Genomic DNA, 15,438 nt, shown 5'->3' with positions numbered 1-15,438 from the left:
ACTATGTCCCCTGGTTCTGGACTTCCCCAACATCGAGAACATTCTTCCCGCATCTAACCTGTCCAGTCCCGTCAGAATCTTATGTTTCTATGAGATCCCCTCTCATCCTTCTAAACTCCAGTGAATAAAGGCCCAGTTGATCCAGCCACTCCTCATATGACAGCCCAGCCATCCCTGAAATCAGTCTGGTGAACCTTCACTGCACTCCCTCAATAGCAAGAAAGTCCTTCCTCAGACTAGGAGACCAAAACTGAACACAATATTCCAGGTGAGGCCTCACTAAGGCCCTGTACAACTGCAGTAAGACCTCTCTGCTTCTATATTCAAATCCCCTAGCTATGAAGGCCAACATACCATTTGCCTTCTTTACCGCCTGCTGTATCTGCGTGCCCACTTTCAGTGACTGATGAACCATGACACGCAGGTCTCGTTGCACCTCCCCTTTTCCTAGTCTGCCACCATTCAGATAATATTCTGCCTTCGTGTTTTTGCCCCCAAAATGGATAACCTCACATTTATCCACATTATACTGCATCTGCCATGTATTTGCCCACTCACCTAACCTGTCCAAGTCACCCTGCAGCCTCTTAGCATCGTCCTCTACATGTTGCCCCTTGGCGACATCATCCGAAAACACAGCATCAGTTTCCACATGTACATTGATGACACCCAGGTCTACCTCACTACCAGTTCTCTCAACCCCTCCTCGGTCTCTAAATTGTCAGACTGCTTGTCCAATATCCAGTTCCAGATGAGCAGAAATTTTCGCCACTAACTGTTTCCTAGCCACTGATTCCATCCCTCTCCCCAACTTCTGTCTGAGGCTGAACCAGATTGTTCAAAACCTTGGTGTCATTTTTTACCCTGAAATGAGCTTTTGACAACATATCCGCAGCATAACTAAGATCGCCTATTTCCAGCTCCGTAACATCGCCTGTCTCCGCCGTTGCCTCAGCTCATCTGCTGCTGAAGCCCTCATCCATGCCTTTGTTACCAATAGACTTGACTATTCCAATACACTCCTGGCTGGCCTCCCACACTCTACCCTACGTAAACTCGAGCTGATCCAAAACTCGGCTGCCCGTGTCCTAACTCGCACCAAGTCCCTCTCACGCATCACCCCTGTGCTCGCTGACCTACATTGGCTCCCAGTTAAGCAGTACCTCTATATCAAAATTCTCATCCTTGTTTTCAAGTCCCTCCTTGGCCTCGCCCCTCCCTAGCTCTGTAATCTCCTCCAGCCCAACCTCCCGAGATATCTGCGCTGCTCTAATTCTGCCCTCTCGAGCATCCCTGATTATAATTGCTCAACCATTGGTGGCCGTGACTTCTAAGCTCTGGAATTCCCTGCCTAAGCCTCTCCGCCACTCTACCTCTCTTTCCTCCTTCAAGACGCTCCTTAAAACCTACCTCAATGACCACACTATTGCTCATCTGTCCTAATTTCTCCTTCTGTGACTCGGTGTCAAATTTTTTGTCTGATAATATTCCTGTGAAGTGCCTTGGAGCGTTTCACTATGTTAAAGGCACTATATATACACAAATTACAAAAGCAAAATACTTCGGATGCTGGAATAAAAACAGTAAATGCTGGAAATCTCAGGTGGTTAGGCAGTATCTGTGGAGAGGAAGCAGAGTTAATGTTTCAGGTCGATGATCCTTCGTCAGAATTGGAAAGTGTTCGAAAAGAACAGATTCTTAATAAGCACTGAAAGGGGGAGGGGAAGAAAGAACAAAAGGGAAGGTATGTGATAGGTTGGAAAACAAGAGAGATTGGAGAGACAAATGGGATGATGGCCCAAATTCAAATGGTAATGCCAGGAGTTAGAAAAATATTAGTCAAGATAGGGTGTGAATGGTGGGATAATGACCCACTGCCATTAGAGACAAGGAGAAAGAAAGAAACAGGCTCTGAGGGGGAGAAAGGAAGCCAAAGATTGACAGGGTTACGCAGGGTGCTGTTCCTCGAGCTTGTGTTGAGCTTAGTTGGAACAGTGCAGGAGACCGAGGACAGTGTGGGAATGCAATGGAGAATTAAAGTGACAGGCGACTGGAAGTGTGAGCTCGAGGAACAGCACTTCATCTTTTGTTTAGGCGCTTTACAGCCTTCTGGACTCAACATTGAGTTCAAAAATTTCAGAGTGTAATCGTTGCCAATCTTTGGCTCCATTTCCCACCCCCGCCCCCCTCAGAGCCTGTTTCTTTTTTCTCCTTGGTCATTATCCCATCATTCACACCCTATCTTGACTAATGTTTTTCTAACGCCTGGCATTACCATTTCAATTTGGGCCATCATCCCTTTTGTATTTCTAATCTCTCCTGTCTTCCAACCTATCACAGACCTTCCCTTTGTTCTTTCTTTCCCTCCCCATTTCAGTGTTCATTAAGAATCTGTTCTTTTCGAACACTTTCCAGTTCTGACGAAGGGTCATCAACCCAAAACATTAACTCTGCTTCCTCTTCACAGATGCTGCCTGACCTGCTGAGATTTTCAGCATTTTCTATATATACACAAGTTGTTGTTGTTGAAGGGGATGGTGGAGATATCAAGCCAATAAGCGTTTCTTGGCTCCCATACCCTTTCAGTGCTTCATTGGCTGTAAAGCGCTTTGGGACGTCCTGAAGTCGTGAACGGCGCTATATAAATGCAAGTTTTTCTTTCGCTATAATTTCCCAGCTTCTCACCTGGTCCTCTCACCTGAGTGTGCCAGTTGCTGTGGAACTTGACGTCACGATCGATGTGACGGCAGCTCGCGCGCACTGAAACGGCCAGAGTCGCGCGCCGCGTTCCCGGATGTAACCGGCCCCGCCCCTTCCCGCCCAGGTGAAGGCGCAGCTGGAGCCGTCGCTGCAAGGGGAGTGTCCCCGCGACGGTGAGGAGAGTCTTGCCCGCTGCCAACACCATGAACAACAAGTTCGACGCGTGAGTCATTGAGTCCCCCTCTCCCCTTCATCCTTTTCCCATTGAATCTTTCTACTCGATCCCAGCTCAGCTCTGCATTGGCGGCCTGCTCCCCGGGCATGTTTTTTTAATCTCTCTTTTCTTCTCCTAGTCCATTTAAAAATGTCGATCGCAAGGCCGCAGCCGCACGCTGGCTTATCGGATGCTGAGCTCGGGCTGTCAGAGCTGCTGCGCCTCTCCACCGACCGCTACAGTCGCGATGGGCCGGCTGACCTCCTTATGCGCCGTGATTGCTTTGATTGAATGGCTCACTCCGATAATCCAGCAGATGCTAGAGGGGTCACGCTGAGACGTGAAAGGCTTCCATTAGTGTCCGTTTATATAGTTAATTCCGAAGCCAGTGTGTTGACAACATGCTCATCAATATTTGTTAAAATTAATACAAACCGGAGATGGATTTCTTGCTATTTTGTCTTGCATAACTTGAAAGAACAGTAATACGTGTTTAAAGGAAAGTGTTGTTGAGTAATTGCAGTTTATCTTCCCATGTTTTATTATACTGAACCCATTCAAAGTGTATTCTGAAGAAATTCTATGCTGCAGTCCATTTTGTCAGGGCGTTCAGCCTGATAGTTCTGATGTGGAATTTTGACGTATAGTACCAAGAGATGAGCCTATTTGAACATTTTCTAAAGCACCACTTCTAAGCGGATATATTTTTATAAGATCTTCAATGCTAATATTAGACTTTGCCTGTTTTTAACCTTGTTTATATTGTTCAGTTACGGGTCGAAACTGGCGGGATGTCCTTGAGACAAAATGAAGCTAAAGCTAACCTTACCAGACATTTAGTTTTTAAATTGCAGTTCATGTATACATTCCCCAATGGCTGGGGGAGGATTCCTAAGGAGTACAAAATCACTTAACTGACCTATATGGGTTGGCTGAGCTGCTCAACCTTTCTGTGACCAGAAAACATGAATGTTTCTGCCTCTGTTTATGTTGCTAGGGTGAGATGTTGCCAATGTAACCGTCCATGCAAATGACCACTTGGTAACGCGCACGGACTCCAGGGATGTCAGTGCTGCTTGTTCACTGTTCTGGACTTTGTTAGAGAATCATAGAATTTTACAAGTGTTACGGCTTTCTGGAAGGACTATTCACTTAGCCCCAATTCCCCTGCTCTTTTTCCATACCCTTTTAAATTATTCCTTATCAAATATTTATCCACCCCTCTTGCATGCTATTATGGATTCAGCATCAGTGCCGTTTCTGGTCGGATATTCCAGGTTCTAACAATGCTCTGCATTTTAAAAAATAAATTATCTTTTGGTAGTGGTCATAAATTTATGCCGTTGGTCACTGCTCACTGACTAGTGGAACTAGTTTTTCTGATTTACTTTATCAAAACCCCTCAATTTGAGCATCTCAGTTAATATCCTCTTAACCTTTATTCTTAAAAAAGAGCCTCAGTTTCTTTAGTCCTTCCTCATAACTAATTCCTCATCTCTGATATCAAAGTGAATAACCTGCAACCCTCTCCATGGCCTTGACATCTTTCCTAAAGTATGGTGCCCTAAACTTGACACCATATTCTAGGTGTAGTTTAACAAATAATTTGTACAAGTTTAGCATTACATCTTTGATTTTGTACACTCGCATTTATTTATAAAACCTATGATCCCATATACTTTTGGTAACTGCTTTATCAACTTTTCTTCACATAACTAGTTAAAAATGCATCTGAAACCCTAAATTTCTCTGTTCCTCTTCATTTCAAAGTTTTACCATTTAGTTATTTCTTGCAAAATGTGTCACCTTATATATTATTGCAGTAAATTTTATCTGGCATCTATCTGACCACTCTGTTAGCTTATTTAATATCCTCTTGAAGTTACTTATAGGCATCTTAGTTGGACTGCTTCATTGTTCCTTTTTGTCTCATTACTTTACAGGCCAGATTGCACATGCATTCAGTTGTAGCAATAATGTGAATTTATAATGGGGAACAAAGAAATGGCAGACCAGTTGAACAAATACTCTGGTTCTGTCTTCACGAAGGAAGACACAAATAACCTTCCAGAAATACTAAGGGACCGAGGGTCTAGTGAGAAGGAGGAACTGAAGGAAATCCTTATTAGGCAGGAAATTGTGTTCGGGAAATTGATGGGATTGAAGGCCGATAAATCTCCGGGACCTGATAGTCTGCATCCCAGAGTACTTAAGGAAGTGGCCCTAGAAATAGTGGTGATCATTTTCCAACAGTCTATCGACTCTGGATCAGTTCCTATGGACTGGAGGGTAGCTAATGTAACACCACTTTTTTAAAAAAAAAAGGAGGGAGAGAGAAAACGGGTAATTATAGACCGGTTAGCCTGACATCGGTAGTAGGGAAAATGTTGGAATCAATTATTAAGGATGAAATAACAGTGCATTTGGAAAGCAGTGACAGGATTTGTCCAAGTCAGCATGGATTTATGAAAGAGAAATCATGCTTGACAAATCTTCTAGAATTTTTTGAGGATGTAACTAGTAGAGTGGACAAGGGAGAACCAGTGGATATGGTGTATCTGGACTTTCAAAAGGCTTTTGACAAGGTCCCACACAAGAGATTGGTGTGTAAAATTAAAGCACATGGTATTGGGGGTAATGTACTGACGTGGATAGAGAACTGGTTGGCAGACAGGAAGCAGAGAGTTGGGATAAATGGGTCCTTTTCAGAATGGCAGGCAGTGATTAGTGGTGTGTCGCAGGGCTCAGTGCTGGGACCCCAGCTATTTACAATATACATCAATGATTTAGATGAAGGAATTGAGTGTAATATCTCCAAGTTTGCAGATGACACTATGCTGGGTGGCAGTGTGAACTGTGAGGAGGATGCAAAGAGGCTGCAGGGTGACTTGGACAGGTTAGGTGAGTGGGCAAATGCATGGCAGATACAGTATAATGTGGATAAATGAGGTTATCCACTTTGGGGGCAAAAACACGAAGGCAGAATATTATCTGAATGGCGGCAGATTAGGAAAAGAGGAGGTGCAACGAGACCTGGGTGTCATGGTACATCAGTCATTGAAAGTTGGCATGCAGCTACAGCAGGCGATGAAGAAGGCAAATGGTATGTTGGCCTTCATAGCCAGGGGATTTGAGTATCGGAGCAGGGAGGTCTTATTGCCGTTGTATAGTGCCTTGATGAGGCCTCACCTGGAATATTGTGTTCAGTTTTGGTCTCCTAATCTGAGGAAGGACGTTCTTGTTATTGAGGGAGTGCAGCGAAGGCTCACCGGACTGACATGAGAAGAGACTGGATCAACTGGGCCTTTATTCACTGGAGTTTAGAAGGATGAGAGGGGATCTCGTAGAAACATATACAATTCTGACGGGACTGGACAGGTTAGATGCAGGAAGAATGTTCCTGATGTTGGGGAAATCCAGACCAGGGGTCACAGTCTAAGGATAAGGGGTAAGCCATTTAGGACCGAGATGAGGAGAAACTTCTTCACTCAAAGTTGTTAACCTGTGGAATTCTCTATCGCAGAGAGTTGTTGATGCCAGTTCGTTAGATATGTTCAAGAGGGAGTTAGATATGGCCAATACGGCTAAAGGGATCATAAGAACATAAGAATTAGGAACAGGAGTAGGCTATCTAGCCCCTCGAGCCTGCTCCGCCATTCAGCAAGATCATGGCTGATCTGGCCGTGGACTCAGCTCCACTTGCCCGCCCGCTCCCCATAACCCTTAATTCCCTTATTAGTTAAAAATCTATATCTGTGACTTGAATACATTCAATGAGCTAGCCTCAACTGCTTCCTTGGGCAGAGAATTCCACAGATTCACAACCCTCTGGGAGAAGAAATTCCTTCTCAACTCGGGTTTTGAATTGGCTCCCCTATATTTTGAGGCTGTGCCCCCTAGTTCTAGTCTCCCCGACCAGTGGAAACAACCTCTCTGCCTCCATCTTGTCTATCCCTTTCATTATTTTAAATGTTTCTATAAGATCACCCCTCATCCTTCTGAACTCCAACGAGTAAAGACCCAGTCTACTCAATCTATCATCATAAGGTAACCCCCTCATCTCCGGAATCAACCTAGTGAATCGTCTCTGTGCCTCCTCCAAAACTAGTATATCCTTCCTTAAGTAAGGCGACCAAAACTGCATGCAGTACTCCAGGTGCGGCCTCACCAATACCCTATACAGTTGCAGAAGGACCTCACTGCTTTTGTACTCCATCCCCTCGCAATGAAGGCCAACATTCCATTCGCCTTCCTGATTACCTGCAAACTAACCTTTTGGGATTCATGCACAAGGACCCCCCAGGTCCCTCTGTACCTCAGCATGTTGTAATTTCTCCCCATTCAAATAGTATTCCCTTTTTTTGTTTTTTTTCCTTAAGGTGGATGACCTCACACTTTCCGACATTGTATTCCATCTGCCAAACCGTCGCCCATTCGCTTAACCTATCTAAATCTCTTTGCAGCCTCTCTGTGTCCTCTACACAACCCACTTTCCCACTAATCTTTGTGTCATCTGCAAATTTTGTTACACTACAATCTGTCCCCTCTTCCAGGTCATCTATGTATATTGTAAACAGTTGTGGTCCCAGCACCGATCCCTGTGGCACACCACTAACCACTGATTTCCAACCTGAAAAGGACCCATTTATCCCAACTCTCTGCTTTCTGTTCGCCAGCCAATTCTCTATCCATGCTAATACATTTCCACTGACCCCGCGTACCTTTATCTTCTGCAGTAACCTTTTGTGTGGCACCTTATCGAATGCCTTTTGAAAATCTAAATACACCACATCCATCGATGTACCTCTATCCACCATGCTCGTTATATCCTCAAAGAATTCCAGTAAATTAGTTACACATGATTTCCCCTTCATGAATCCATGCTGTGTCTGCTTGATTGCACTATTCCTATCTAGATGTCCCACTATTTCTTCCTTAATGATAGTTTCAAGCATTTTCCCCACTACAGATGTTGAACTAACCGGCCTATAGTTACCTGCCTTTTGTCTGCCCCCTTTTTTAAACAGAGGCGTTACATTAGCTACTTTCCAATCCGCTGGTACCTCCCCAGAGTCCAGAGAATTTTGGTAGAGTATAACGAATGCATCTGCTATAACTTCCGCCATCTCTTTTAATACCCTGGGATGCATTTCATCGGGACCAGGGGTCTTGTCTACCTTGAGTCCCATTAGCCTGTCCAGCACTACCCCCCCTAGTGATAGTGATTGTCTCCAGGTCCTCCCTTCCCACATTCCTGTGACCAGCAATTTCTGGCATGGTTTCTGTGTCTTCCACTGTGAAGACCGAAGCAAAATAATTGTTTAAGGTCTCAGCCATTTCCACATTTCCCATTATTAAATCCCCCTTCTCATCTTCTAAGGAACCAACATTTACTTTAGTCACTCTTTTCCATTTTATATATCTGTAAAAGCTTTTACTATCCGTTTTTATGTTTTGCGCAAGTTTACCTTCGTCATCTATCTTTTCTTTCTTTATTGCTTTCTTAGTCATTCTTTGCTGTCGTTTAAAATTTTTCCAATCTTCTATTTTCCCACTAACCTTGGCCACCTTATACGCATTGGTTTTTAATTTGATACTCTCCTTAATTTCCCTGGTTATCCACGACTGGTTATCACTTCTCTTACCGCCCTTCTTTTTCATTGGAATATATTTTTGTTGAGCACTATGAAAGAGCTCCTTAAAAGTCCTCCACTGTTCCTCAATTGTGCCACCGTTTAGTCTGTGTTTCCAGTCTACTTTAGCCAACTCTGCCCTCATCCCACTGTAGTCCTCTTTGTTTAAGCATAATATGCTCGTTTGAGACACTACTTCCTCACCCTCAATCTGTATTACAAATTCAACCATACTGTGATCACTCATTCCGAGAGGATCTTTTACTAGGAGGTCGTTTATTATTCCTGTCTCATTACACAGGACCAGATCTAAGAGAGCTTGCTCCCTTAAAGGTTCTGTAACATAGTGTTCTAAGAAACAATCCCGTATGCATTCTATGAATTCCTCCTCCAGGCTACCCCGTGTGATTTGAGTTGACCAATCGATATGTTGGTTAAAATCCCCCATGATTACTGCCGTTCCTTTTTCACATGCCTCCATTATTTCCTTGATTATTGCCCGCCCCACCGTGAAGTTATTATTTGGGGGCCTATAAACTATGCCCACCAGTGACTTTTTCCCCTTACTATCTCTAATCTCCACCCACAATGATTCAACATTTTATTCATTCGAGCCAATATCGTCTCTCACAACTGCCCTGATATCATCCTTTATTAACAGAGCTACCCCACCTCCTTTCCCTTCTTGTCTATCTTTCCGAATCGTCAGATACCCCTGTATGTTTAATTCCCAGTCTTGGCCACCCTGCAACCACGTTTCTGTAATGGCCACCAAATCATACCCATTTGTAATGATTTGTGCCGTCAACTCATTTACTTTATTTCGAATGCTGCGTGCATTTAGATAGTGTTTTAATACTAGTTTTTAATCCATGATTTTTAGTTTTGACCCCTCCTGCAGCCCCTTTACATTCAGTGGTCCTTTTTGTTTTTTGCCTTGGGTTTCTCTGCCCTCCACTTTTACTCATCTCCTTTCTGTCTTTTGCTTTTATCTCCTTTTTGTTTCCCTCTGTCTCCCTGCATTGGTTCCCATCCCCCTGCTACATTAGTTTAACTCCTCCCCAACAGCACTAGCAAACACTCCCCCCTCGGACATTGGTTCCAGTCCTGCCTAGGTGCAGACCGTCCGGTTTGTACTGGTCCCACCTCCCCCAGAACAGGTTCTAATGCCCCAGGAATTTGAATCCCTCCCTGCTGCACCACTGCTCAAGCCACGTATTCATCTGATCAAGGGGTATGGAGAGAAAGCAGGAAAGGGGTACTGCCGTGAATGATCAGCCATGATCTTATTGAATGGTAGTGCAGGCTCGAAGGGCCAAATGGCCTACTCCTGCACCTATTTTCTATGTTTCTATTTCTAATGCAGGATAAGGACTTTACTAAAACTTCTCAAATCCAATGAGAGCTTCATCATAGTATCGAAAAACCAGTATGAGCTGCTATACAAAAGCAAAATACTGCAGATGCTGAAATCTGAAACAAAAACAGAAAATGCTGCAAATACTCAGCAGGTCAAGCAGCATCTGTGGAGAGAAACCGAGTTAACATTTCAGGTCTCTGACCCTTTGTCAGGACGTTCCGATCGGTTTATTACCATGACCACAAGCGACCTGATTCCCAACCTGATAGGCACGGTAGTTCAGCTCTCTGATCTGTAGAGCTACATTTGCCTTAAACCTCCTTACACAATTTACAACCCATACTCAGCAGAAAGCTGTTTTAAGTCATTGTGTGCTGGTCCCATAGACAGCCCAGAAAGAACATTGAGGTATTCTGGTAGCGCGATCCCTCGTTCCCACAATCTTCACAATTAATTACTGCTTCCTGGAGCACACCATTATTTACACCTGAAATCATCCATTAATCGCAAATATTTTCTGTCCTTTTAATCAACTTCTTATCCATGATACTACATTCCCCATAATACTTCCACTTATAATTTTTATCAACAATCCTGCTGAGCAGCACCTTATCATTTGTCTTTTGAAAATCTCTCTACATAACATTCAAGTCATTTCCTTTATCAATATATTCCAATCTTCAAAGAAATTTGTCAGAGACGACTTGCCTTTTGCAAATCTGTATTGGCTGTCTTTAATTAATGAACATCTGTCTAGATGAGTTGTCAATATATTGTTGTAACAGTAGAAAGAACAGTCCTCTCTGGAATTTGACTTGCCACTATTTTTCAGTTACTTGTATTTGTTGAAAACAATGTCAGGAATTACGAGAACGGTAGCACAGTGGTTATGTTACTGGACTAGTCATCCAGAGGCCTGGACTAATAATCCGGAGATGTGAGTTCAAATCCCACCACGGCAGCTGTGGAATTTAAATTCACTTCATGAAGTAAATCTGGAATAAAAAGCTGCTTCAGTAATGGTGACCAACTATCAGATTGTCATTAAAAACCCATCTGGTTTGCTGCTGTCCTTCAGCGAAGGAAATCTGCCACCTGGCTTATCTGGCCCACAGCAACTCTTAGCTGTTCTCTGAAATGACCTAGCAAGCCACTCCGCTGTAACAAACTGCCTCGAGAAACCATGTTAAGAATAAAACCAGACAGACCACCAGGCACCGGCTTCGGACAAAACAGCGGCACACCCAGCCCAGTCAACCACATGCAGCAAGATCAGCACAACATTTAGGCTTGGGCTGATAAGTGGCAAGTAACATTGCCTGTTGCTTATGTGGCATGAATGAGTATCTCCAACAAGAGTGAGTCTAACCATTGCCCTTTGACATTCAACGGCACCCCACTATCAACATCCTGGGGGGTCACCATTGACCAGAAATGTAACTGGACCAGCCACATAAATACTGTGACCACAAAAGCAGAAGCTGGGTAGTGTGTGACGAGTGTCTTGCCTCCTGACTCCCCAATGCCTTTCCACCACCTACAATGCACAAATCAGGTGTGTGATGGAATACTCTCCACTTGCCTGGATGAATGCATCTACAACAACACTCGAAGCTCGCCACCATCCAGGACAAAGCAGCCCACTTGATTGGCAGCCCATCCACCACCTTAAACATGCACTCCCTCCACCACCAGCGCACTGTGGCTGCAGTGTGTACCATCTGCAAGATGCACTGCAGCAGCTCGCCAAGGCTTCTCCTAAATCCATGACCTCTACCACCTAGAAAGACAAGGGCAGCAGGTGCATGGGATCACCATCACCTGCAAGTTCACCTCCAAGTTACACAACATCCTGACTTGGAAATATATCGCCGTTCCTTCATCGTCGCTGGGTCTAAATCCTGGAACTCCTTCCCTAACAGCACTTTGGAAATGTTTTCACACGGAATGCCATCGGTTCAAGAAGGTGGCTCACCACTACCTTCCTGAGGGCAATTAGGGATGGGCAATAAATGCTGGCCTTACTAGCGATGCTCACATCCCAAGGAACAATTTTTTTTCAAACGTGTGGAATATTTTTGTCAGATATGCTGATTAATGTATGTGATCTCTGCTTGCAGCATTATATGCCAAACAATTTCATGACCAAAAACAAATATGCAACTTATTGAGAACTATTACTGATTCTGTACAATAGAAAAAGATTGTTAAGCTATTGCTAAAGAACTCTCTCAAATTATATTGGGTAATTGTTAAACTGTTTCCTCATTTGCAGTTTAAAAGATGACGACAGTGGAGACCAAGATCAAAATGAGGATAACCACACACAGAAAGAGAATGAGAAGGAAAAAACAGACAAAGAGAAGACCCAAAATAGTACCAAAAGGAAGGTGAGAGCATAAAGGCACATACACTGCATTAGGAAGAACAGCCATACACACTATACTGCTGAAGGAACAGCCAGCTCTCTTACTCAGACTCTGCTGGGTGAAGGAAGAAACTGTGGACAACTGAAATGTGGTGGGTTCATATAGAGTTTTACTTGCCTATTTACTGCAGGATTCATGCCTAAAATTTGTATGAGATATAGCTGATGCCTCCTGACCAACTAAGCAAGGTGACCTGTGATGTGCTACTGGGCAGGAGGGAAGCAACTGAATTTCAACCTTGCATTGGGAATGTTAGCTGCAATCCAATGGTTAATTTAGAATGCAACTTAAAGGATAAAATGCTGTGCAAATAAGTTAGGGTTACCATTTTTTGTAAGCTGAATCCAGGGACACACTGGGTGGGAGCACAGCAAAGTAACCAGGACATGTTTCAAGAAAATTGGCTTGATGACTTTGTTGCTTCTGCTCGTGGAAAACACGTAGAGACAGCACCATTTTCACTTTACACCAAATCTTGAATCTTGCTTATGTTCTGACAATAGTCCTGTGTCATCCCCGAATACCCAAATTTTTAACTTCTCAATTTTAAATCTGTTCCAAACAGATTGAGATTTTCCATACAAAGTGTGAAACACCCTCTGTCTCAAAGTTTCAGAAACCTCATTCTGGTGGGAAATATAGAGCTGCATTGTGGGAAGGCAGGGCCACCATCATAGCCTCCGTTCAACCGGCTCCTGGAATCCGTTCCTGAGCTCAAACTGGCAGTGAACGGGACGAGAAACTACCCCCAGGGTTTCTGTACATTCCTGTTTTTTTTTTTTTAAAAAGAAAAATTTAATTTTTCCAGTTTATCCAAAAATAAAGTTAAGATCCAACTCATGCCGACCAGCGGATGAATGAATATGGCTCGGTTCGGGTACAAGTCTCCTGAACCGTGGACTCTTCTGGGGACATTGTTTGCCCGGGGACATTGTTTGCCCAGGGACACAGTACCTAATCCATGGGCAGTTCCTGGTAACGGGGACGTATGGTCAGCCTGAAATAAGTATGCAGTGGAGGCTAGTCTGATGTCTGATTTATCAACTCTTTCTTTTTCTTTTCTCCCAAGTTTTAATAATGAAGTAGATGAATGTTTCTCGGTGCATTTATACTACCACTTTTGTGTCAATGTGAAATAGTTTCTGCTTCACAGTGACAATATAACTACACATTTGAATTTAGATTTGTGTAGTGTTACTTTGGGAGCTCTCCTTCTCCCCCAGCACGTGGTGAGCATCATGGCTGTGACCACCCTGACCTCCCACTCTGAACCCCAGTGGGCCACTGACCCTCCCAATGCCTGCCCCCAACCAAGCCTCGGACCACCTTCCATCGGGGGCGCTACTCAGCGCCGAGCCTGCGGCCAACATCTCGACATCGGCAACTAGGCCCATATAGCAGTGCCTGGTCTCCAGTCGTCTTGGACCCACTGGACCAAGACCTTGCTCAGCTAAGCCCGTGTGGTAGCCGGTGTGCATTGACCACCCCACGTTAAAAAAACTCACGAACAGGCATATTCCACTCCTCTCCCACCCACCCTTTACCTCAGTGCTTATCTGTCCCACCTGTGACGGGGACTGTGGTTCTCGTATTGGACTGTTCAACCACCTAAGGACTCATTTTAAGAGTGGAAGCAAGTCTTCCTTGATTCTGAGGGACTGCCTATGATGATGATGATATCAAAGATGTGCTTTATAGAAACATAGAAAATAGGTGCAGGAGTAGGCCATTCGGCCCTTCGAGCCTGCACCACCATTCAATAAGATCATGGCTGATCATTCCCTCAGTACCCCTTTCCTGCTTTCTCTCCATACCCCTTGATCCCCTAAGCCTTGGGGGCCATATCTAACTCCCTCTTGAATATATCCAAAGAACTGGCATTAACAACTCTCTGCGGCAGGGAATTCCATAAGTTATCAACTCTCTGAGTGAAGAAGTTTCTCCTCATCTTAGTCCTAAATGGCCTACCCCTTATCCTATGTCTCCTGGTTCTGGACTTCCCCAACATCGGAAACATTCTTCCTGCATCTAACCTGTCCAGTCCCGTCAGAATCTTATACGTTTCTATGAGATCTCCTCTCATCCTTCTAAACTCCAGTAATAAAGGCCCAGTTGATCCAGTCTCTCCTCATATGGCAGCCCAGCCATCCCTGGAATCAGTCTGGTGAACCTTCGCTGCACTCCCTGAATAGCAAGAACGTCCTTCCTCAGATTAGGAGATCAAAACTGAACACAATATTTCAGGTGAGGCCTCACTAAGGCCCTGTACAACCTCCCTGCTCCTACACTCAAATCCCCTAGGTATGAGGGCGAACATACCATTTGCCGCCTTCACCGCCTGCTGTACCTGCATGCCCACTTTCAGTGACTGATGAACCATGACACCCAGGTCTCGTTGCACCTCCCCTTTTCCTAATCTGCCGCCATTCAGATAATCTGCTTTCGTGTTTTTGCCCCCAAAATGGATAACCTCACATTTATCCACATTATACTGCATCTGCCATGCATTTGCCCACTCACCTAACCTATCCAAGTCACCCTGCAGCCTCTTGGCGTCCTCCTCACGGCTCACACCGCCACCCAGTTTAATGTCATATGCAAACTTGGAGATAATACACTCAATTCCTTCATCTAAATCGTTAATGTATATTGTAAAGAGCTGAGGTCCCAGCACTGAGCCTTGCGGCACTCCACTAGTCACTGCCTGCCATTCTGAAAAGGACCCGTTTATCCCGACTCTCTGCTTCCTGTCTGCCAACCAGCTCTCTATCCACGTCAGTCTATTAACCCCAATACCATGTGCTTTGATTTTGCATGCCAATCTCTTGTGCGGGACCTTGTCAAAAGCCTTTTGAAAGTCCAAATACACCACATCCACTGGTTCTCCCTTGTCCACTCTGCTAGTTACAACCTCAAAAAATTCCAGAAGATTTGTCAAGCATGATTCCCTTTCATAAATCCATGCTGACTCGGTCCAATCCTGTCACTGCTTTCCAAATGCGCTGCTATTTCATCCTTAATGATTGATTCCAACATTTTCCCCACTACTGATGTCAGGCTAACCGGTGTATAATTACCCGTTTTCTCTCTCCCTCCTTTTTT

General features: G+C 44.3%; 1 protein-coding gene across 3 annotated transcripts in view; it reads left to right on the top strand.

Annotated features, from left to right (window-relative positions):
• The first annotated feature begins 2,802 nt into the window (after window positions 1–2,802).
• eif4e2 (eukaryotic translation initiation factor 4E family member 2) overlaps window positions 2,803–15,438 on the top strand; it is a 50,359-nt gene continuing 37,723 nt past the window's right edge. For 2 of the 3 annotated variants that reach the window (XR_011593648.1, XM_070883409.1), the window contains exons 1-2: window positions 2,803–2,923; window positions 12,183–12,297. Coding sequence is in view for 2 of the 3 variants with exons in the window: in XM_070883409.1 (XP_070739510.1) it covers window positions 2,904–2,923; window positions 12,183–12,297 (135 nt within the window). In the remaining variant the exon portion in view is untranslated. The remainder of the gene's footprint in view (window positions 2,924–12,182; window positions 12,298–15,438) is intronic. The other variant, XM_070883408.1, reaches the window with a different exon arrangement.

The sequence above is a fragment of the Pristiophorus japonicus genome, chromosome 6, assembly GCF_044704955.1.
Source record: "Pristiophorus japonicus isolate sPriJap1 chromosome 6, sPriJap1.hap1, whole genome shotgun sequence".
Lineage (NCBI taxonomy): Eukaryota > Metazoa > Chordata > Chondrichthyes > Pristiophoridae > Pristiophorus > Pristiophorus japonicus.
Note: the sequence above shows the minus strand (reverse complement) of the source record. Positions and strands in the feature narration are given on the sequence as shown.